General features: G+C 40.3%; 1 protein-coding gene across 13 annotated transcripts in view; it reads right to left on the reverse strand.

Annotated features, from left to right (window-relative positions):
* MICAL3 (microtubule associated monooxygenase, calponin and LIM domain containing 3) overlaps window positions 1-23,938 on the reverse strand; it is a 174,031-nt gene that overhangs the window by 63,459 nt on the left and 86,634 nt on the right. For 10 of the 13 annotated variants that reach the window (XM_050970182.1, XM_050970183.1, XM_050970193.1 and 7 more), the window contains exons 17-25: window positions 23,829-23,921; window positions 18,376-18,471; window positions 16,274-16,330; window positions 14,332-14,436; window positions 11,770-11,877; window positions 9,096-9,203; window positions 8,271-8,457; window positions 4,836-4,924; window positions 3,658-3,745 (exon numbers count right to left, since the gene is read on the reverse strand). In XM_050970182.1, the coding sequence (XP_050826139.1) occupies window positions 3,658-3,745; window positions 4,836-4,924; window positions 8,271-8,457; window positions 9,096-9,203; window positions 11,770-11,877; window positions 14,332-14,436; window positions 16,274-16,330; window positions 18,376-18,471; window positions 23,829-23,921 (931 nt within the window). The remainder of the gene's footprint in view (window positions 1-3,657; window positions 3,746-4,835; window positions 4,925-8,270; window positions 8,458-9,095; window positions 9,204-11,769; window positions 11,878-14,331; window positions 14,437-16,273; window positions 16,331-18,375; window positions 18,472-23,828; window positions 23,922-23,938) is intronic. The other 3 variants (XM_050970188.1, XM_050970191.1, XM_050970192.1) reach the window with 3 other exon arrangements.

The following is a 23,938-nucleotide window of genomic DNA, read 5'->3' on the forward strand; positions in this document are numbered from 1 at the left end:
CAGATTATCAAAGGGAGAGACAGTTGAAAAGCAAAAATTTTTTGTTCAGTTTTTTTTTTTTTTTTCTTGGCAATAGCAGCATTTTGGCACAAAGGCAAATGCAGAAGATAGAGAAAAACAGGCAGACAAGGTACAGAGAAAGTTACAGAATCTACAACAAGCATGCCACAGTTCAGCAGGACCAAAAGCACAGTAAGAGCTGTCCCCAACTTCCCTTTCCCAGAGAGAATGGCAGCCACTGCTCAAAGCTTGTTGCCACTTCCCCCACTGAAGGGTTCCAGTTTGCCCATAACCTCCCCTGGGAGCAGCAGGGCAGAAGCCACACAGGCTTTGTGCAAACCCCTCACCAAAAGGGTGATTCCAGCTGAGTGCTGAACAAACCTCAACCTGCTGATCACTGTGCCCTGCAACCACTGCTGTACAAGGGACAGACAGAACTCACTCCATGCCAGCCTGCACTGTGGCCCCCCAGGCAGGCACTGACATCTTTAGCAAGGTTAATCTGTGCCAAACAGGTTAGTGACAGCACAAGAAAGGGCTTGTTGTGACCAATCTCACCTCACCTGACTAAACCTGCTGAAGGCTACTCTGTGGTTGAATATATTTTAAGCATAAAGCTGGCTAAAAAAGGTTTGGTGGTATAGCAAAGGGGGAAGTGAATGCAGGGAGAAAATCCATGCAATTTACATCCATTTGGGATTTCATGGCATCTACTAAAAAGCAGGTCTTGCATGAGTCACCATAAAGCTCCCTGAAAAAAAGCACTTTTGGTAACTCAGGGCTGAATTTAACTCTCAGGTATAAAATTTTTAAATGGCTGCCTTTTTATATATTCCACTATGGATATTACTATTGTACACCTTCTCTTTGCCTTCTAAGCTATATTTGCATCTCCACCAAATATCAAACCTGAGCATGTTACACACTTTTCTGCTTTTAATTAATCCTTTTAGAGGCAACTAACACTCTACACCAAGACCTACCCCACTACTGAGGATTAGTTCAGACCTCAGGGCCTGAAATTGCTCTTGCCCAATTCCATTTGTTGGTCTTGCCCTAAAGGAAGTAAAACACTTTCAGATGTATGACCTGTACTAGGTGAGTGACCAGATGGATGAAGTGGAGGCTAGGAAACAGATCCCTGCCTCTGTCTTCATCTCAAACAGGTTTTTCCTCGAGGTATTTGTCCAGGCTACAGTGAAAGCTTGCAAGAAGGAATATACACAAATAGTTTAAATTCAGGAGTTACACTGAGATGTAATCTTACAGACTCCTTTTGATTATTCAAGAATAATATCCTGTTCTTCAAGTGTATAGGTAAACTTGGTAGTTCAAAAAGGTTTGGGTTTTTTTAACCATAAATAACTGTAAAACCCACCACAGGTTTCCTGACAAACCCAGACAAACCCTAGCTACCCAGCAGGAAGGGGAGCTGAAGGCAGGTACCTACAGGACATGACTGTTACTCTAACACAGAACTGACCTGCCTTTAATGCCACTGTGAACTGTTTCTAAAGTACAATTTTGCTTCCTCCTGCTTCTTAACCATTGCTAAGTCAGTAGTTCCAAGAGTCACTTAAACCATACTGCACAAAGAAAACAAAACTCAGCCACTAATGGTATTTCTTTAGCACAACTGAGGCACTGCTCGCCTCTTCTACCACTGAATGCACTTCTGCCACGCACACATGAGAATGCACCACAACATCCTGCCTGAAAGGTGACCCAGCTAAGCTGAGCATGTCCTAATGCACTTAGGGCACTGCAAGGGGCAAAGCTTTAAAAGTCCAAAAGTTCTGAACATTATGCTACACTTATACACTGCTCTAAAAAGCAGAAAGCAAACAGAAGGAGCCCTAGATTTCAAGTTTTGCCACTAGACAAAATGGTGATTGTTCCATCTTACTTCTCTGGAAGTACTACAGTGCTGCTACAGGATTGTGCCACCACTACAGAAGGACACATCTCTTTTATAGCTGATTTTTGTCTGATTTATAGAAGTTTATCACAAACTATGCCCTAATGTTTGCTCTACTTAGTGATCATTTAGGTGCTACTTGCTGAATGTTCCTTTATAAAAGCAATTAAATTTTATTTGTTGGAAGGACTAAACCAAAGGAGATTTTCTGCCAGCAGCTGCTGTGATAAATTAATTGATAAATGTAATTCAAATCTCCTTCCAATTATCATCACCTACAGCTTCACTCCACAAAACCCCTTATGCTCACATCAGTTGCACTGTGTATCAATAAATATTTTGTCTATTCATCTTTAAGAATATACTCCAAAATACAAAAAAAAATAGTTTTTTCACTTTCAGAGAAAGAAGTTTTAAATCTGTCCAGTTATGCAAAAATGCTGTAAGCTCACACATCTGTCCACAGCATTTTGCAAATATTCTTCCCTACCCTTTTCTCACTTTCACCATATAGAAATTGCACACACACAAAAGAGGAAATCTTGAAAGCAACTATACTCCAAAAATCAACACACTAAGGATAAATTTCTGCCAGATTGCATTCAGTTACAATTTTAGAAACACTTGTATAATAATATAAAGTCAAAGAACACCATGATTTTTATCTGCCCCTGTGTTGTTAACGTCTTCTCTACTAGCACTATGAAAACATTCTTTTCTCAAAGAATTGCTCTAAGTATGTTCCCTTTCTAAAAGCAGCTGATTTAGCTTATTCATAGTCTTGTGGAACAAGTACTAGAAATTAATATCTCTTCCTTTTTCTGACATCACAAAATGAGCACTTGGGGGCTGGGCAAACGAGCATTTGTAGCACGGACACTTCTCTCGTGTTAGAAGGAATTAGAATTTCAAGTTAAAAGGGAAAACTATGTCACAGTAGGACACACGCATTCACCACCCCCTTTCCAAAGCCATGGCCACGAGCAGCACAGATGCTGGCAGAGGGAAGAGCACCATGACCTGCCAGCACCACGAAATTCAAGGGGTTTAAGGAATCCAATCCCATTAGCTGTCAGACACCCAGAATTCCAAAGGAGACACAATCCAAAGATAATGGGATCTTTCCCATTCAAGTACCAGATTAATAAAAGAGAAGCTTGGGAGAATGAGAAACCACACCCAGAATTCAGGAAAACACAGAAATCCAGTTTGTGAGCTATTCCAGTGCTTCACAAAAACTCTCAATTTAACTGACATTGAGCTGCATACATTACAGGGCTCTTTATCTGGGCTGACTCAGAGGAGACTCTCAACTGAGCATCTGTGTTTTCCTGGTATTCTTTCAAATAATGTCCTTGAAAGAACTGAGAACATCTAGGCCCCAAAGCCACAGTGCAAAATAATATATTGAGATTTCCACATAGCACACAAAATTCACAAGGCACTGCAAAAACCAAACGAGTTACACAGCTCAAAGTTGGGTGACATTAATTCTCACTGGTCAGCAGGCTGCCCACAGAATTCCCCTAGGATCTGCCCGAGAACTTCTGACTGGACATAGAGAAAGGGAACCCCAAATGCCAGCAGCTGACACATGAAAAAGGAGTCCAGAGGGTTCTGGGCTACGTGGTGCCCAATGGAGGAGACTGTGCTGTGCAGGCGCTGGCTCAGCACCCTAACTCTGCCCACGAGGCCGAGCGAGAACTGCACCACCCTGCTAAAGAAGGAAGCGGAGCTACCTGGGGCTCTCTCTGCTGAGGTGGGGAGGCTGCTGGCCCGTCCACTCCCATCACTGGCCATGGTGTCCTGCACAGGTCCTTTGGTGTCCTGGAAGAAGGGGGGGAAGTTAAATTCATGTTAAAATTGGAATTGCTGTGTGTGCTGAACAGCTGAGCGTGGAATTGAGATGCCCCGCGACCATCACACAAGGCAAGGTCTGAAAAAAAAGGATGTTCCTACTCAATTTAAAGCTTTATTAAAGCTCTGAAAAACAAACTAGACAGCCAAGAAAGTCAAAGCTGTAAGAGCCCTCGAGTCTGCTCCTCTGAGAAATAAAACAGGTACCATCTTTAGTCTTTATTTTTGGCACATATTGGGATGGATCCATTACTCTTCCAAAAAGGAGTACACCTCCAGCTTGTACTAATAAAACCTGAGAATCAGGCAGAAGGACAGGCATCACTGCTTGCACAAAGGAAAATGTAATTTAGGGACAAGGGCAGTTTGCAGCATGCAAGCTTAACAGAACTTAAGAAACCAGCATGCAGCTCGCTCAGAGTATGTGAAAATACTCAAATGGGGCTTGAGGAAAAAAAATTAGGTGCCTTGGATTATAATGGCAGAAGATGAGGGACTTTTCTGTATTACACAGTGTCTCTTCATCCTATACTTACAGCACAAATACTTCTATTATGATAGTTTAGGAAAGGGGATATTCTATCTTTTCATGCAGGTTTTTGTTAACACACAGCAGACCTTCAGAAATGAAGGTATGTGATCTTCATAGCTTATGCAAGAGGGGTAAAACTTTATGTTTCAAAGAAAATGCAAGCAATTTGTTTCATCTGAAGTAAAACCATGGAGAAACAAAGCAAAACCAGAACTGGTAACATTATTCATTTAGTCTCAGCATAACTGAGAAAGTATTTCAGCTGACAAGAAAAACAAATCAAAATTCTGTTTTGAACAGGATAGCACATCAGTTGATAAAAAGTACCATGAAAAGAGCAGTACTAAGTAGAGGAATTGCTTTTAAAAAAGATTTAGTTGAACTGTAAGCTTTCATGATAGATAAGGCAACTAAATGCATCTGAATTTTTCTACTTTCTGAAAAAACCTCAAACCATCACACACGTTTTGTCAATGTTAAGAATCAAGATCTATTAACACAGCATGTTAGATGAAAATAATGAGTTACCTTTCCTGACAGAGGACCCACTGCTGGCCTCTTCCTCTGAGCATAACCAGAGACTCTGTAACAGTAGTGAGGTTTACAGTAGAATTTACCTGCAGATAAAACACAAATGATGGTCAGCAACAGGAACACAGGAATTTAGTACAATATAAATGTCCATCTCACTGCAACTTATTTTCTGCTGCCACTCCTGTTGCTCTCTCTAATTTCTTCACTCTATGCAGAGGCAAACACTGGCTGAAGTTTTAGCTCCAGCCCTGCTCTCTCCCCTTGTAACTCGGCTCTTTTCCATTGGGTGCCTGACAGCCATTTAGTTTCAAATCCCATCAAACACCAAAGCAGAGCTGCGAGGCTTGTGTGGTATCACATGCTAACAATGCGGCAGTGTGTGAGGAACAAAGAAATCATCACATGAAAAGCTGGCAGAAGCACTTTTGGAAAAAGCAAGAATGAATACAACCAGCAGAGGAAAGTGGGAGAGGACAGTGTTAACTCCCAAAGAACCATCTCTCAAAATGCACAGTGGCTACTTGTAGAAAGGACAATGACTTATTTTCACAAATAAGACCTTTTGTGATCCTGCTGGTTTTACTAACACCCCAGAAGTCTAGAGAGGTTTTTCACTGGTATCTGAGCACTGCCAGGAAGACAAAGCAGCATTAGCAATACCATCATGCAAATACTACTGGTACTAATAAAAGCAGCAAGCTGATGCCTCATAATTATCTTCCACTGTACCTTTATCAGTGGATCCTGCTTGGCATATGCAGCCCATAGCACTCTCCACTGCTACCCCATTCCTAGAGCTCTGCCAATGCATTCCCAACACATATTCTGACCTCTGCCTCTAGTTTCTCTGTGCTGGTATTTACAAAATACCAGCACAGAGATGGAAAAGTGACAAACATCTTTCTAGAAATCTTTACTTCTATAAGTATTTCTTAATGTTTACTCTTACCAAAACCTGCTTTTTTAGATTGTCTGAAAAGAACAACAACTGAAAAGCTCCTACATAAAAATTCTCAGACTCTGAAGCCTAAAACCAGACACTGACTGCAGAAGGCTGCAGAATACTTGTCAGCCCAAACAGCTAAATGAACAGCAACAATGTGTGCATAGCTTTGTTTTTTTAACTCTCAGAGAAAACTCAGAATGAAATACAAGCTACATTTTCACAACAGATAGATACCACAGATTTCTGTTTAGCCACATCTGCTCCATATACACACACAACTGTTGGGCATGGATTATTTCAGAATGAATGCTATAAGCCTGCTGAAACTCCAAGCTTTGTGTTTGCTTCACTGAGAACTGTCTGGCCATAACTGCACACACAGGCATGCCTGCAGAGGGAATCACTAAAAATCTCGTGGTAAAAACTGTTTCAAGCCCATATAGCTGACAGAGGAGCTCAGTCTGTTACTGCTTAACAGACAGATATTCAGTTACTTGTGAGTGCTCAAAATAACAGCAGTGCTCAAAAAACCTTTTTCCCCAACTTTGATTTCTGAAAAAGATGTTGCTTTTATATGTTGATTTCAAAATTACCACTGGCCCCTTTAAACTTGCATGCCAAGTCTGCTGACCTTCCAGACAAGCAATAAAGGGATTTCTGTTCCTTACTGGGAATCTAGTTTGATGATTCTAAGTTTCCTCAACTCTTCACAACCCAGCAAATCCATTACTTAGAGTCATTATATAACGCATTATGAATACACAGTTTTAGTTCTTTTTGCCCTTAAACCAGATGGTGTTTCCACAGCCATTTTTCTACCCAGTATATATTAAAAGATTCTTAGTTACACAGAATGGATACCCATCAATTTCCATCTACAGTAGAATATCTTGGAGTGTCATCCTGTGACATCAATTTAAAATTTTTACTTCATTTTCTCCTCAATCAGTGGGAAAAATATAGGTACTAACACTTGTTTCTTGTTATTCTATTTTCTACACCGTTATGTCTAAAATAGAATCCTTTGCACCTTGTCACTAGTTTTACACCATTTTGCACTTATTTTCCTACTGAGATTGGATTAAAGATAGGCAGCTGTGTAAGAAAATAAATGCATACCTGCTGATGGGAATCAACACAACTTTCTCATACATTTTCCTCAGAAAATGTGACATTTTTGTCAATCACTGCTCAAACAAAGATTGTAGTACATAGCTACCCTGACAAGGAAATGACTTTTTACAAATGATGGATTATCTTAAATTATTACTTTCAATATGCATGCATTGTTGATGAACTGAGTTTCACCTGCTGCCATATTGTCTGGTTTCTCAGACTTGTAGGGTATATCTGAAACTTCCCCTCATTCTTAGCATGATAGATTCTTTTAATTGAGGCATCAGCAAGTTTTGTAATCATATTCTTTTCTGCTTAGTCTATCAGATACAAAAATGAAGCCATTATTGAATCTTCAGTAACTACTGCTACAGCACTCTAACACTGACTTACCTCTACTAAACTTTAATGTTCCATGTTTTCTATATAAACAGAACTTAGCTTGTAATGACCAATCATCGACAGGCCCTGATTATAAGTTCCTATTTTATTACATCTAAAATAAACATACACAGTTGGACAGTTGTGGTACCTTCAAGAAGAACAAGCTGACCACATTTCTCTCCAACTTGTTATTTTCTCTTAAGTGGCATTAGACACTCAGAGGTTTTATCTAAATACTGTCAGATGAGGACAGTAAAAAGTCTAGCCCTCAAACTCAGCCTATGAAACTTTTTAAAGCCTTCAGTTATTATTTGTTTACCCTGCATTCTAGCAGCTGGCAATGATGCCCTAAGCTTTAGATTTCATATTTTCCAGATTCTGTACTGCCTTAGTGTGTGACTCTGAACTTCATATAAAGTGTTAGCAAGTTCTCTTCACAGCTTAGTCAGACAAAACAATCCTTTTCCAGCCTGAGAACTAAGGACAAGGTTGCAGCTTTGGGCCCAAAAGTGTGAACAGCAGCAAATTGAGGGAAGCAATCTGGGAGGATTGGACTTCACAACCTGAAGCTGTAATTGGACAATTAACCCCAATATGGAAATGGCCCAAAACTTATAAATATGTGAAAACTCGTGACCGCTCATCCATCTTGGGTGGAGCCATGGTTGGGCTCTTGTACTGCCCAAGGCGTAATCTTTGAAGGCTTCTTAAGTAAATACCTCCTTAATTCCTTAAACTCTGTCTAGCCTCTGCTCCAGGCAGCCTCTCCAGGCATCACTACAACGTTGTATTAACTCCTATGAGTTTGTCTGCTCTGCTGCCATCATGATCTAGCCATAGGAAATCCATGAATCTCCAACAGCTTGAGAGGTGGTGCTGGGGAACAGAATTCACACTCTTCCCTAACTCACCAAACAGTTTTTAAGTGACACAAGAGCTCCCAGGCCAGGAGGAGCCAGGTGAGCAAAGGGCTGTTCCCTTACCATCCTCGATGTCGTAGGCGTAGGAGGACAGGCGCAGGGTGGTGGCGCAGTACTCGCACTTGAAGCAGCTGCGGTGGAAGAACTTGCCCTCGGCACTGAGCCTCTCCATCACGTAGACCCGCTTGCGGCAGAAGTAGCACACGTCGCTGCCTCCCAGGTTCTGGGGGAACTCCTTCTTCAGTGAGCCCTGGACACAAACAGGGATGGCTGAATTTGTGCGTGTCCAGCCTTGCTGAGATCACACACCCAGGTCATGTTTTCTCTACGTTTATGTGGATACGGGAGCACCTGGATGCTGCTGCAGTCCTCGGACACAAATCACGTTGGTTTTTACCAGGACACCAAAAACTAACCTTGTTGTCCAGGAAAAAGGCTCCTAAGCTGCCATGCCTACATATATCAAGAGTAAAACAAGTTCTGGGTAGATGAGTGGACACCAGTATTATTAATGATGACCATGAAATCAGTGATTTAAGGAGGCATTTGAAGAAAGGCAAAACCATTAGAACACCCTCAAACAGCAATTCTAAGACCTACATTACCAAAACCAGTGTCTCCTCCAGAAATCAGCAGGGCACAAGTGTTATGAGCAGTTTTCTCAATTCATTATGCCCAATCTTTGGATGCTGGCATCAGATTAAAATATTAGACAAAGCAAACGAGGAGTGAGGGTGGATGGAGAAAGGGAAACAAATCTCTCACAAAGCTACGACAGATTGCATCAGTGGTGTAACAAAGCTCACAAAACTGGTAGACACTCACAAAACTGGAGATCTACACAACATCTAAGCACAAACACACGTCATCTCTGGCACATTGTCTTACCAGTTCCTTCTTGTCTAGAAGGGTTTTGGGTTGCTCTTTCCTTTGAAGCTGATTGGCTATCTGCTCAGCCAATGAGCTCACTCCGCCTGTGTACATCTTAATGTACTTCTACCAGATGGGTTGAATAAAAGAAGAGTGATGTGAGACAAGAAAAACAGAGTCAAATTAAAAAAAAATAACTAGAACGATGAGAGGTTAGGTGGTGAAAAGGTGCAAAGAGGTCAAATCATGCCAAGACAGTGGACAAATAAAGTGACAAGTAGTAATAGCAAAGCCAGTGTCATCAGAAATCACCAGTACAGTACAGGATCACCTGCAGGAACAGACAGGAAGGCTTGTATTTTGCATTTTTTAAGTGTTCCAGAAACACTATGATGATGAAGGGAGCACATCTTGTCGTCTGTGGGGTATTTTGTCCCTGAAAACTTGAGTATAGACACTTCTAAAAGATGAGGCTAAATATAGATTACATTTTAGGTTCCAGGTAAAATTGACATCAGAAACAAAGATCTTTTAGAAGGCATGTTACCAAGTCTAATGCAACATGCTGATTTACAACAGTATATTTGTATACTTTGCACCTGGAAAGAATTAATTTACAGAGCATTCACAGAGCAGGGAGAAGTCCTTAACTAAAGAACTCACAGTGAATCAAAAGTATTAATTCTTCCAGTGCTAAAAATACACAGAGGTTTAGATGGAAAAAGATGGAAGAGCCTTCATCCAATGCGTTGAAGCCATACCTGCATACATCTGGAACATGTCTTTGTTCAACCCTGAACATGGCTTTATGACTTGGCTTTTCTCCATCATGGGCACACACTGACTCCGTAACTCTGGATATCTAAAAACCCTCCAGTACTTTCAGCAGTCTAGGCAAGTTGGCTGTTACCTTAGACAGTACCAAATGCGTGTCTGCAAGCCAAATTCAATCACTGCAGGAGTGGAGAAAGTGTTTTTCACAGGAAATACAACCACTGGCAATAATTGTATGGTTAAGAAAATGAGGTGGTTACAACCATGTTAGCTCAATCCCACTGCAAACGCCACAGATTTGACTCGGAGCAGCAAAGAGCACGCCAAGCAACTTCCCTTTTCCACACTAAGCAGCATTAGGAATGTTTCTAGCTGGATTCTCAGCTAATACAGGATCAGAGAGACACTCAGCTTCTAGCAAGTGGGAAGTGCCAAGGATAACAAAAGGAAAGTTGTATCTTACAACCCCCTTTACTTATAGCAAAACTTGCTTGAAGCTCAATAGTTATTTCCCTCAACTAATAACTAATTTAATATGAGCGGTTATTAGCCTTTTGGCAATGTTTAAAACCTTTACAAGTTCAGATGAGAACAGCAGGAAGCATCAGAGAAACTGAAATTCAGCACAGAATGGGTACTACTTTGGGGAAAAAGATTATGAAAATAGAGTGTTCAGCCAGAGATAACTGCTGCTGTCACTACAATCCTAATTCCTTAAGCTCTTTGTCACTGCAGTAATGAGGGGAGGGTTTACTTCCACCCAGAAAGAATTTATACCTGTCTACTGATTCCATTCCAAGAGGTAGAACACTTTCTATATGCAAGAAATAACAAATTATTTGTCTTTGAGTCTCCCAGATTCCATGTGTTTCCAAGTTCCACATACATATGTGCAGAGTTGCTTTTCAATGACATATATCTTGTCAAAAATTACATTTAAAATGGTGCTCACTTCTAAAATTTTCTTCATCATTGGTTTTTTTACTGGCAATCATAATAATTTGGCCAAGAGTTTTCAGTTTCCTCTGAAGGATCAGAGCTTTTGAGGCTTTTTGAGTTTTCTTAGAAAAGAGAGATCAAGCATTGGCAGGGAAAAACCTTCCTTTTAGCTGAACCAGGTTTCCCATGATCAAGCTTTCATTTGAAACTTTCAACAGCAGATCCTTCAGGATCTTTAATATTCTACCAGCACGTAAGAAGTTGTCTGCTAAAGAAATGAATATGTTAATATTAACTCACAGTACCCTGAACTATTTGGTGTGAGAAATTTACTTACTGAATTTTTAATTTGGGGTTGTGTGTTTCTGATTTTTTTTTGCTTTTTGCCTACATATCACATCTGGCCTAATTATGGGTATTAAGTGAAGCATTTTATCTATCTTTCTTTCCATGGTCTTCCAGACACACAACATTCTGCAACATTTTCAAAAAGAGGCAAAGAACCTGCTCCAGCTCAGGTCAAACCAAGTTCCTGCTGTTTACATAGAATAACTGTAACTAGTTCAAATTCTCAGTGATCTTTCAAAAAGCCAAAGCACTTTTTATTTCACACTGTCCATTATTAACCATATGCACAAACACATTATGTGTTTAGCCCAAAACTTCAACAAAAGCAGCAAGCAAAACCAGAAAGCTTCACTGCAAAGCCATTAGTGCTCAAACCCCCTGGTTTGAGTGAGAGATGCACCACAAACTTCTCACAAACGCCAAATGTTAAAAACATTTAGTTTCAAACTGCTTTATGGCTGGCAACACCCGAGCTGTGCCAGGCACAGGCTGCTTTGTGCTGCTTCTCCTTTGTGCACAGATAAGCACAGAGGCTCTGCAGGTGAAGCAGTGCCAGCCTGGCTGTGTCCTGTGAGTGTCCTTGGCAAGCAAAGGCAGCTGAGTGCACCTGGAGTGCTCAGGTGAGGGCTACCTGGCGGAGGGAGTCGGAGGAGGGTGAGGAAGGGCGGTTGGAAGAGCGGAGGCTAAGGGAGAGCTCCCACTGGTCAACAAAGAATCGGCGAGACGGCTCCGTCTCGGGCTAAAACATAAAATAAACATCAACACAATCATACAGGTGCTCTTCTAAGAGAGAAAAGAAAATAATAATAAAAAAAAACCAGCCCAGGCTTTTCTAGCTATCATCAAAAACAATTTTTTAAGGACTCTTACAGGAAAACTTCAAGAAAAATACCCAGGGTACCTTTACTTTCTCCCTAGTGAGGCAGAGTAGTTATTCTAAATTTGCTCTTTATTAGGTTTTACATTATTTAGGACCATTTGGAAGCAGTTACGTACTTCCACAGATGTCCAACCTCCTCTTATTCAACCAACTAAGCCACTGGCAAAGACCCCAAATCAATTTCCTCTGCTCCTTCTGTATCTCCCATTGTTCTCTATTACTGGCCCAAGGCACTAAGATCATCTTTCAGGCCATGTGAGACCTCTTCTCCATTTTAACTATATAAAGCAAAAATATGCTCTCCTGGGAGACAGAAGAGAAAGAAGTTAGCTTGTATGTATTTCCAGTAATTAAGAGCAAATTTCCAAACTAAAATTCACTGTAAACAGATTAGAAACACTGAACAGAATAAAGAATGTATCAATATAAAATAATCTGCTGATCTTGATAATCAAATGGCAAAGAAGAAATCACAGATTGAGAACCTGCATCCTTATGAAACTGGTTCCTCACAGAAGAACCCAAAATTTGGTCTTCTAATATGTCCTTGTCATTATCTCTACAGATGATTATGCCCATCCTCCAATAAATACTTCATATAAGTAGGAAAAAAGTTGGCAGTATCAGACAAACAGCACTGGAGGAAACTGTGCATTCCTAAAAATTATAATCTGGAAAGAAAAAAATATGCACATTACAAATAACTGGCTTTCTTTGAAAAATAAATTATGGTTTTAGTTACAAAAAAGAAAACTAAATGTCATGTAACTGCATGACCCATGAAAATAGCTACTTCTAGCCACTTGGAATAGGCTAACCTCAATATTAAATTTACTGAGCAAAAAGCAAAAGAGCTTGGCTTTCACAATTTCTCCAATTTATGGAAATATAATTGTTCATATAAAAACTTTCTGTACATCAACATTTAATCAAGTTTCTTCTCTGAAAATGTCCTTACTTTGCTAAGCCTTCTCTATTTTTCTTGTTTTCTTCCTTTAAATCCCACATCATAATCCATCATAGCTTGCAGTGTTCCAACATCTGTTTCCTTTTTCCTCTCTGCCCTACCCACTTTTTGCTTTCCTCTACTTTGTGTTCTCAGTCTCTCCTCCTTTTCAATTCTGCACAATATAGAAATTAGACAATTTCAAAAATAATTTCTATCTTTGCATCTTCATGCTCAGAAGGAGCTTCAAAATTGCCAGAGAGCACTACAAAAGGTAGGAGCAAAGTATTTTGGTCTAGATCTTAATTTCTGTGTTATCATTTTAACTGAATAAGGAAATGCACATGAGCATTGTGGGCCTTGCTTGAGATATTAAGCCATGGGACCCATTAAAGAGTGTGCCATTATGTTTAAAGTAGTCTTCTTATTCAGGCCTTCATAGCTAAAATTTCAAATGTAGCCAAAGGTTTGCTGTTCCTTCTTGGAGAACAGCTCCCGTGATTTTAGCCATCAGAAAAAGATGGCATCCCAAAAACCCCAGCAATATGAAGTGACCTACATGTTAGAAAGTTTTTAGTAGGCCTTGCAAAAGTTATGCCCACCAGCAAAAGTTCTGGGACTGTTTATGCTCCAGCTCAAGAAGACAGCTTGATTTGGGATGGTTAACTCACAATAGTTAAGTTATGAAAAAAATCACTTCAGTAGGTGGTGCTTTCCAAAAAAGCACTCTGCAGTTTGCCAAGCACTGCTGAAGATAACTGAAAACAGAGAGCAACCAAAGAAACCACAGTTCAAACTGGCATGCTCCCATAGCCCAAAGACAACAGACTGGGGAGAAAATTAGGCACAAAAACGAAACAAAAGTGTACACTGCAATCAAAGACAATCTGCACAAACTGCCAGCTCTGCCATTGGAAACAACTGCACAGGAAGGATGGACACACAAGTTGTACTACAGAGCCAGGGATTAAGCTTGGAGAATGTGAATATTCTTGCTTCCAGAAGCAAGTAAAATTTGAGAGGAACTGGCTGCTAAATGACCACTGTGAGACAACTTGATCCAGAGCCCAGCTGGTTTTCAGCATTTATTCTGAAGTTTAGTGGCTGCTTTTTACTTCATGGTTTATATCCTGTGTTGAGGAACAGAAAGGGTCACTCACCAAACAAGGAGACAGCTAAGAAAAGGCAAGTCAAATAAACACACTACAAATAAAGACCAAAATAGTCTTGATGGTTGTTTTAACCACATCACTGTAGAGCAGTGGGAATCATATTTGGCGAATTTTTCCTCTCTCTGCCCCAAAATTTCACCTGTACCCAGAATCCCCCAGTGCTCCAGGACTCCAGATAGGCAGGGCTGTAGTCACCTGATGCCTCAGTGCACGTCTGGACTCCAGGAGAGCAGCCAGCTGAACTGCCCTTTGCTCAACACTCATGGGCACTTGGTCATGAGAAAATAAACGAGGAGATCTCTGCGAGACGAGGAAGGAGGCAGGATGTAAACAAACCAGCACAAAAAGGAAGGGACACCAAAATGCCAGCCAAAAGGTATGACATTCACATGCAGAACAGTAACAGAAGCTGTCATGTGAAAACTGGGGTTTTTTTCCCCCCCAGTGTGTATTTTTCTAATGAAGTGCTACATTTCGACCCTCAGGGGGGCAAGAAAAAAATGGTTACATTAATTGTTATTCACAACTCTTCCTAGGACTGCTGCAGCCAAAATCAAACAAGCACATAGCCTTTCTCTCTGGCATTACCATCAAAAAATAATTTTAAAATGTGGCTTTATCATGCACAAAGGGCCTTATTTGTCAGTTTATTTCTCCATAGTTCTGCATTCTCAAGGATTTCCTTTAAATATCTCAACCTGTACCTATTTGTTTCTTAGATTTGTGAACAGAAACACAATTTAGGGTAATGTATTTCAGTTCTCATAAAGAATGAATTAATTTCTTAATGATGGTGGTATATGCAAAGAAAACACTCCACATGCCAAAGAGAGCATGTTTAATGAGCCTGTCTAAATAAAGCAAAGAACAGCAATATCAAACACTCACAGAAGCTGCCAGTTTTACTTATGCAACTTCACAGTCCTACTTGTTCTTATTGCACTACCATGTCAATACACCCCAGGCACAATATTTGACACCTCTGCTATTCTGGTCTTTCATATCAATGTTCCTAAAGTGTTGTGTGGTGCACTTAGTGACATGAAAAAAGACCTGGCAGGTGGCCTGCTGTATAAGTCAGGACTATCACTGCAGTACCACATAGCCTCTAGCTAATTTGTTTGCGGAATACAAAAGTAAATGGACAGGAACTACAAACACATGCATCAAGAAATCTGATGCTCGATCAGTCAGGGTGCTGCTCTGTATTACTAATTGTCCTCCAATGCAGAACAGAAAATTGGGTTCACACCCAGTTTACAGGAAACACTTTTCCCATTCAGATGCATTAATAATACTCTCTACTTCCAAGCTGCTTTCTGTTCCACCTACTCCTTCCTACTAGATCATTTTCACTAAAACTGGGGCCTGTTATGAAGCTGTGGGCTTCTGTGTCATTGCAGACACGTGTATTCATTTTCTACTGCCTGTCAGAAAACATTCAGCCCACAAGAGGCTTTTGTTAGAAGACATTCTGAAAGTTGCAACAGTTTTATTGCTGGCTCCCATTTATGACTTAATTCATTCAAAGCCTGTACTGGAATGTCAATTAATTTGTCAATATGAATTCAAATCAACTGGCCCTTTTGAGTGCCTATCTTTTATTTTCCCATGCTTCTGTATAATACTGAGCCATTCAGACAGACTGTTGAATATTTCATTGTTAAGAAGGCTTCAAAGTCTCTATGCTAAATGCCTCATCATTTTTCCTTTTACTTTGGCCTGTAGGAGGCAAGATGGAATGCCAGTTGTTTAACCATCCAGAAAGCAAGCAGTGAACACAATGCAACCATGTTCGCATCAATTAGCACAACACATAACTCTTCTTGTTCTGCTACAGCCACAGCATACTTCCCTAAAGAGGTGTAAGAGACAAAGAAGAATGAGAAGAGCTCAAGTGTTCGACCTAAGGCAAAATAAAAGCATATAGCAAACTGCTGATGAAGGCTTGTTGCGCATTTATGTGGGTGTCACACAGGAGGGATTGCTCCTGGCTGACTCTCAGCAGCTCCAGCGTGTTAACAGCAGCATTAGGATAAGTGTGCTTCACCACCCCCTGTATTTGACCTCTGTATTGCACACATCCACCACAGCTCTGTGCCATCAGCACCCATGCCATTTGTTCATGCTTTTTTACCCTTTCCTGTCTGGGCCTCAGCTCCCCGGGATAGCCAGCACCAGGTTCCCTGAATCTCTGCAGGCAACAAATGATGAGCTTAAAAACAATCACAGACCAACTTCCTAATCAGAACCCATTTTATATGATTTTTCTTATGATGCAGGCAGAAAAGAAGCCACAACAAGAAGTTTATTAAGAATATTCTAAACCTGGCAATAACAAGTTGGCTCCTGTAGAGAATTTTTTTAAAAAGTATATATTCATATTAGGTCTATAAACAACAACATAGTACAACAATGTAATCGAATTAGTGCAATAAAGATGGTAAGGCACTCAGTATAACTCAAACTGTGATGTTAGTTCAGAGGAAGGAGATGGAGAGTTTAAAAGAAGTGGCAGAATAAATGCAGTAGAAGAGCAGAATTAAAGGTTTTAAAAGACATCAGTGTAACATGGATACAGATCCATCTGACTTGCTATGAGGCCTGGGCCAAGACAATTTTAGGAAAAAAAAAAATCATTTGTAAGGAAAAAGAATGCCTCCAAAAGCAGATTACTCTGACTGAGTCTAACATCAGTTCTGTAGGACAGATAAAAATTCCTGAGTTAAAAGAAGGAAGACTTCCATAAAACACAACATAGAAAATGGTCAAAATACACTTGGCAGGAGCTGGCTTTTATGACTGAACTAGGCAACCAAAAAGACACAGGACAAACAAACACTTGGAGAGGTGACAGAAGGAAAATATAGAGCTACAAGATCCTGTGAGTAAAAACAAATTCTTCTACATGGAAAATGAATCCCACACTATAGATTGGAAGGTAAAATTCAGCATCTAACTGCCTTAGTTTCTCCATCTGTAAGGTTGGGGAAAACCTTTCTTCTTTCATAAAATGTTTGGTATCCAACAAAATTTTCAAAGGATTTAGAGGCAGGCAGCTAGCTATCACATCAGCTGATAACATTACACTGCAGTGTAAATGCAGGTTTTGCTCATGAAAAGGGCTTTCCTCACCCATTCTACCTAGATGTCCTCTCCTGTATCCTTGAAAAGGTTGCTGTTCACAGCAGAAAAACAAACCCTCTTTTCTGTTAGGACAGTTTCAAATGGAATCAGTAGGCTGAGCTGATCTATCTTGCAGATGCAGACACCACAGAGGCAGCAAAGAATGTGTGTCCTGGAGGCTGACAATAATTAGACCAGATAAACTACAACATGTAATTAAAATTTGAGAAATCAGCAATAAGGCAAGTCAAACTTTCTTCCAAACAATAAAACTTGTCTACTCTGCTAAAAGGTAATGCTCCTTTACAATTTATAGGCTCAAGAGCTCAGCAAAGACAGCTCAGCTTCACCTCTGGGGAAATTAATTTGTACAATCCTTATGTGATGTCATGACAGCTCTATGGGACTGCAACTGCCTTTTCAGGACCTCTAGCTCAGGATTGATGAAGAAATGGATTTGAAAGTAGGAAAATTAAACAAGTAAATTAGAGGACACAACTCAAGCACAATGCCAATATACAAGAAGACAGAAATATTAGAAGGATTTCAGGTAATATGTAACTGGAACAACAAATTCACGTGCACAAACATCTGAATGCACATTTAGTACAGCTCTCACTGCTCCAGCTTCAAAGACTGAGACAAGAGCCTGGTGTGGGAGAAACAGAAGGACCACAGTGGACATGTGAAAGCCACTACAACACTCAAAAACCATTTCAGATAAGCAATCCTAAAAAAGTTCCATGGATACAAGAATAAATTTTCAGTCACACCTATTTAATCAGAGAGTGGAGATGGAACAAAGTTTAATTTTCTTTCCCTGCATTACTCCAAACATTTAATTTCTACTTTGCTGCATCTCAAAACTGACAAAGGGTACTGTAATAAAGAATCTGCCTACAGCAAAATCTCAGTCTCCAGTGGAGAATCTTCATGCTTTCAGTGAGTTAATGCTGCCTTATCTTCCTAACCTAAGAGGCTGAGAAACCCCCATCAGCACCTGAAAGAAAGAAAACTGGAAGTGTATTTGTAAATAAGCTGTTTGGTAACTGAGCTAGTCACTTGTACAAGCAGCAGTGAAGAGAAAGGGACAGAGCATGCAGAGGGAATCACCTGCTGCCTGGGATACGATGGAGAGGAGGATGGAGTGGAAGAAGAGAGCATGATCACTTTTTTGGGGCAGGTCCGAGAACGTTCCTTATGCCTCATCTTTTTTTAAAACAAAACAAAACAAAAAAATCATAATGATGGAAAAAAAGAGGTAACATTAGCAGTGGTTTGGTGAGACAGGCCAGAATGCATGAACTGAGCCCATGATCCTAAGCTCACACCTCTCTCAAATTAGCTAAAGCCACAGTGTGTCTGAAGCTGAGACCCAAGTTTTCACGCAGAGCCACCCAATCACGTTTGACAGTCAGTGAACACAGACTTACATCAATCAGCAATTAAAACAACAGCTTTTGAGTCAAGGTCTTACAATCAGTTAAAGGCAAAACTTGGAATTCCCCATAGCACAACTGGACTGCTCTCTTTGCTTCATGAAAAATTACTTATTGCTGAGCCTTACAGTGCTTAAAAATATCCATCCTGTTGGCCTAATTATTCTTGCTTGCAGCTCATTACTAATAAAATTCAAGTCTGTGTTCTGCTCCCAGCTCCAGATCCTTCCTCTCTAACTTACAGACATTACACCATCTCAGGCAAGCTAAAATGTACTACATTCTATTAGAGCAGAAATCCAGCTGGTTTATAGATAAAATGGAGCTGTATTTAATAGTCTGCATACTACACAGTGCACATACATGTCCTCAGTTTAGCACACCAGAAAACATGCCCTTCTAGTGCTGTACTCTTGTTATGTAGAGATTTCCTCCACCATTTCTTGTTTATTAATGAGCCTTCAGCCTGATTTTTCTTTTCCTGTTGAGTTCTCACCAGTGCATATCTGGAAATGGTTGCACTGGGAAAAAAAAAAATGCTCTGTACCCAAAGCCAGTGTGGGATAAGTCTCTAAAAAACTGCATGTGGTATAGAGACATTACAGATGTTTATCACTGCCCTTGCAGATGAGCTGGCACTAACCTCTGTTTGGGTGCTCTCCTCCTTTTTAACAAAACAGTTAGATAAATAATACACTCCTCTATCCCAAACAGATGCCAAAAGCAGCTTAAACTGAAGCATATGACTTTGCACTGCAGTGGATGAGGAACATTTATATGTTGTTTCAAAAGGCTTAGCTATGAAGTCACTAATTTCTAACTGAAAGCATGGCAATGATCTCAACCACAGAGCTGCTCATGGATTTTCATCTGTCCATGGCCAAGTTTGCATTTCAAATGTCAAAATTTTCACAAACTTGCTTATTTTTCCAAGGCAAATCTCAGAATATAATACTGGATGAATGCATGAAGTACGTGTTCCATCAGCCCTCCAGCAGAATGTATTTCTGAGCACACAAAGAAAAGGATGACTATAGGAAAGTAGAAAATAATCAACATATTGAAATAAAAAATTAAAGGTAAAAAAGAGTATTTGCAGATAATGGTGTTTTAAGTTCTCTCCTGTTGAGGTTTCAGCTCTTGCTGCCTGTGGTCATCTCAGTCATCATTTATCTTCAAAAAACAGTTCCAGCAAAATGACTGCAAAGTTTGCACTACTGTCCTTTGTCACACTTTAGGGAATGGTCTCAAAAAAAAAAAAAGCAGCAGATGTCCAGAGGCAGAAAAGATGTGCCCCAAAAGACAAGGGATCTCCATCTTACAAATATCTTTGTACACATCAAACATGATTTAAGGTCACATATGACACACAAGAGCTGTTGCTGACAAGAGACCTATGGAACAATAGAAGACTGCTGAAGGCTACAAGATGAAGGCCTGGAAATCCAGGGTAAAATTCAGTTTAAAAGGCTTGTCTCTCACACCATGCCCAGTCAGATCGTTTTCTGGATATAGACCATATGGCTTTCAATGGCTTCATCATCCTGGATGAGATGCTCTTTCCCAAAAGCAGCCAAAATGGCTCAGAAAGCATAGAGCACATGATGGAAGATGTTTTATACAAGCAGGGATTCATTTGAGGAGATTAACCATCACACCATGAAACACATTCCAGCCTTTTTAGGTGATATTACCATCATATAAAAAAAATTACATTTCCACTGTGCACATTCACTCCTCAATATCTTTGTGCATCATTAGATGCTGCTGTGGTGCTCATAAGAACACAAAACACAGGTCAACAACTCCAATTGTAACTCAAATTCAACTTTATAATCCAATTCATAAGGGATGTAGGTCACACAGAATGCTGTGAGGAACAGTTTGCTGGTTTTTTTAACCCCTTTGCTCTTTGGAAGGTATTGCCTTTCCAAGAGAGACAGCATTAAAGGTCTTGTGATGAAGGTAAAAACTGCTTCAGAACAGGTTCTGCCAGGATTTTTAGGAATTCTCTCTTAGCAAGATACCTCTGTGTATTGTATAGGTGAGGTAGAGGTATCCTGCCTTCCAAGGTCAAGGAAACTGCTCACCTAATATCTTAATTCAAGGGTAAAGCAAGATTCTAGATTTAAACTGGTAAGCAAGTACAGCTAAGGATCTCCACCTGACAGACACCAACAGGCAATACCCCAATGCAGATGCCAATTTCTCATCAGAACTGTGGGTCCAACCCAGACCACTCCTTTAAAATTCTCTTCCTTGCAACCACTCTTATGCTTTTGCACTATACTTTCCTCTTCCATGCAGTTTCCAAAAGACTGGAGGAACCAAACCTGTCAATCATATAACTGCCCTTCTCCCAAAGAGAGGATCTCAACTTCATTTTGCCAGCTAGTAAGAACATTAGGCAACCTGTGCTTCCTTTTAGTAACATCCAACACCTCCCCTTTGTCCCCTTAGGAGCTGCTTTGCTCCTCTTCAAAGCACTCTCCCCTAGAAGGTCTGTGATATGTTCAGTCAGTAGCAGATGTTTCTGCTCCTGAACTTCAACACCTGTGCCAGAAGAGAAACCTTTCCAAAAGCTTCATGAAAGCTCTTTATAGCAAACCTAAAGAGCTTGTCAGAAGCAACAGTAATCCTCTACAGCATGTGCAGTGATAAAGCTCTGGAATGGCCTGCCCAGGGAGGTGGTGGAGTCCCCATCCCTGGGTGTGTTTAACGAAGTCTGGATGTGGCACTGGGGGCCAGGGTCTAGTTGAGGTGTTAGGGCATGAGTTGGACTTTATGATCTTGAAGGTCTCTTCCAACCTGGTCATTCTGTGATTCAGTGAAAGGTCCTGGTATTCAGCAGCACTCCTCTGTTGGCAGTTTGTCACCGAGGGAGGAGCTATAAAGCCAGAGTGACCAATGTCACCACAGAAGGCCAGTCCAGCACCATCAAAAGCTGCAGTCTCACACCTATCAGTTCTGCCTGCCAAAGCAACCAGAATCAGAAATCTCAGCAGCCAGCAACAACTTCCTGCAGGAGGGGTTTTCTGTCCAGGCTTGGCAAAGCTGGCTGCTTGGCTCAGTGGTCTCATCTGATCTCTGTTCAGTCAAGAATAAATGGCTCTGTGCATCCATGGCTTTTGAATAAAGGTAACCCATATTCTTCCCTTCCCCAGGCACACAGTAAGGAACCTTTGGAACAGGAAACCTATCAGTGGGGTTTTGATCCTTCTGTATCCTGCAGATTTTGCATCCTTGAGACCCAGTTTTACACTTCATTACAAGAGCACTGCAAATCCTTGAAGACATCTGAACCCAGGAATCAATCATCTTCTGTTGATGCAGTAGAACCAATCAAGGAAAGATCATCTCCACGTGTAATATTGAGGGAAATCATCCACACAAGGCAATCACTGCCAATGTTGAAAAAAAAATTAAATCCTCTAAAAAAAAAACTGTTGCAGAAAGATTTTTCAAAGATGTGCCCTACACTGCTTCTGACACAGAGATGCTAACAACATCAAGGAAGAGCAGAAGGATTTTTTCTTCCTTTTGTAAAATTTCTTTTGAGTTGTGTAGTGCAGGTATAAACAAGAAAAAAAAAACAACCCAAAACCTGCTCCCTGGTGAGGAGAAAAATCCTCAATAAAAACAGGAAATAAACATTTGTCCTTTTTTTTTCTGTCAATGACAAAAGAATAACAATAAGAACTTTTGTGTTTCACTATAAATGCTTAACTATAAAGCCTTCATAAACTTTCAGGAACAAATTCAAATAGAGATCTCAAGGGTGCAGGAATGTGGCATTTTCCAAGTGCTAAAACTGAGAGAGACAGCCAGTGCAATCCAATTTTCCTCTTTCTAGGAGGTAATATAAGCAGTGCTCATCAACTCACTTTATATTGTACAGCTTTTTTGCCTCAGGGTTTTTTTTTTTTTTCTGCCTTAATAAGTATTCTTGAGAAATAAAATTTGCCTTAATCATGAATTATGTGAGTCCATCTCAAAATGTTCATTAGCCTATAAAGAAGATTTTGATGAGACAAAAGGTAGAAGAACAAACACTGAGTCAGGAAACCAAAGCATCCTGACAATAATTTCCCTGGACTTAGGTCTTCTTCCTTGAAGAGAAATCTTCTAGATCAGAGTACCAGTCATGACATGCAGCATTAATTGTGCTGAATGCCTCAGACACAAAGATCACCATGAATCCATATTCATCAAGAACAGTGAATTTCCAAAGCAGTGTCATCTTCTTCCTCTTGACTCCAAAGTACGCTCTGATTAAACTACAGCCAGAGAGAAGTAGATGTTTCTCCAAATTATGCCTGTCATCAAAATACCTCTGGGCACTCTCAGAAACATGAGGAGGCCATTTGCACAGGGAAACCATTGAGGTGGTTCATAGATGAGGCTTCATAGATGAAGCCAGTGAGGTAAGTATCACAAAATGCCTGAAAAGATTACAGAAGCTTTAGTTTTGGAAAGCACATGGCTGAAAGAAAACCAGCAGCAATGACAATGGCCCAAAACGGTGGAGAGAAAATAAAATTTGATACCTGCTGATTGTTCTGCTGTTGGTTCCTATTCTGAGGAAAAAACCTAAAATGTACTGAATTCACAGTAACACAGGAGTCTGCAAAGCAACATGTATGAGAAGCAAGGAAAGCTGCATTAAAGAAAGGGAAACCACTGGAAAGTCTTCTGCAACTACAGAACAACTAACATTTCAATAGGAATAGCAAAACTGATAACCAATTTTACTATTTATATCAAGGAAAATATTTAATATCATAGATAAGATATCTTTACCTCATGAGTTTCCATAATTGCTTACATGTTTCCTCTATTTCTAACAGAAGAATCTAGAAATTCTATAGCAAAAAATTTCTGCTGCAACATCCATGAAAGTCTTGGTAAGTTGAAACTAGCATAAGAAGGCAGGGAAAATTTGATTTAATATTTTTGAAACATTAAACCATACATCATCACCAAAGGGAGACGTTAACTTTATTCACTGGAAATTATTTAAAATAACAGAGTCAGACAAGGTGCTGGAAAAGGACTGGCTTAAAAACACACCAGGGGTAGGTGGTGTTGGGTGAGGAGGTGCATTGTAGTGAGAATGAGTTTCTTTACCTGTTTCCACTGGGGTATGGGGGCAAGCCGGCCCTGCTCTCGTCTGCTGGATGGCTGGCTGTGGACACGCTCTTGGTAAGGCAGGACAGGTGGCTGCATGCAGGTTGTAG

The sequence above is a fragment of the Serinus canaria genome, chromosome 1A (assembly GCF_022539315.1).
Source record: "Serinus canaria isolate serCan28SL12 chromosome 1A, serCan2020, whole genome shotgun sequence".
NCBI classification, from domain to species: Eukaryota; Metazoa; Chordata; class Aves; order Passeriformes; family Fringillidae; genus Serinus; species Serinus canaria.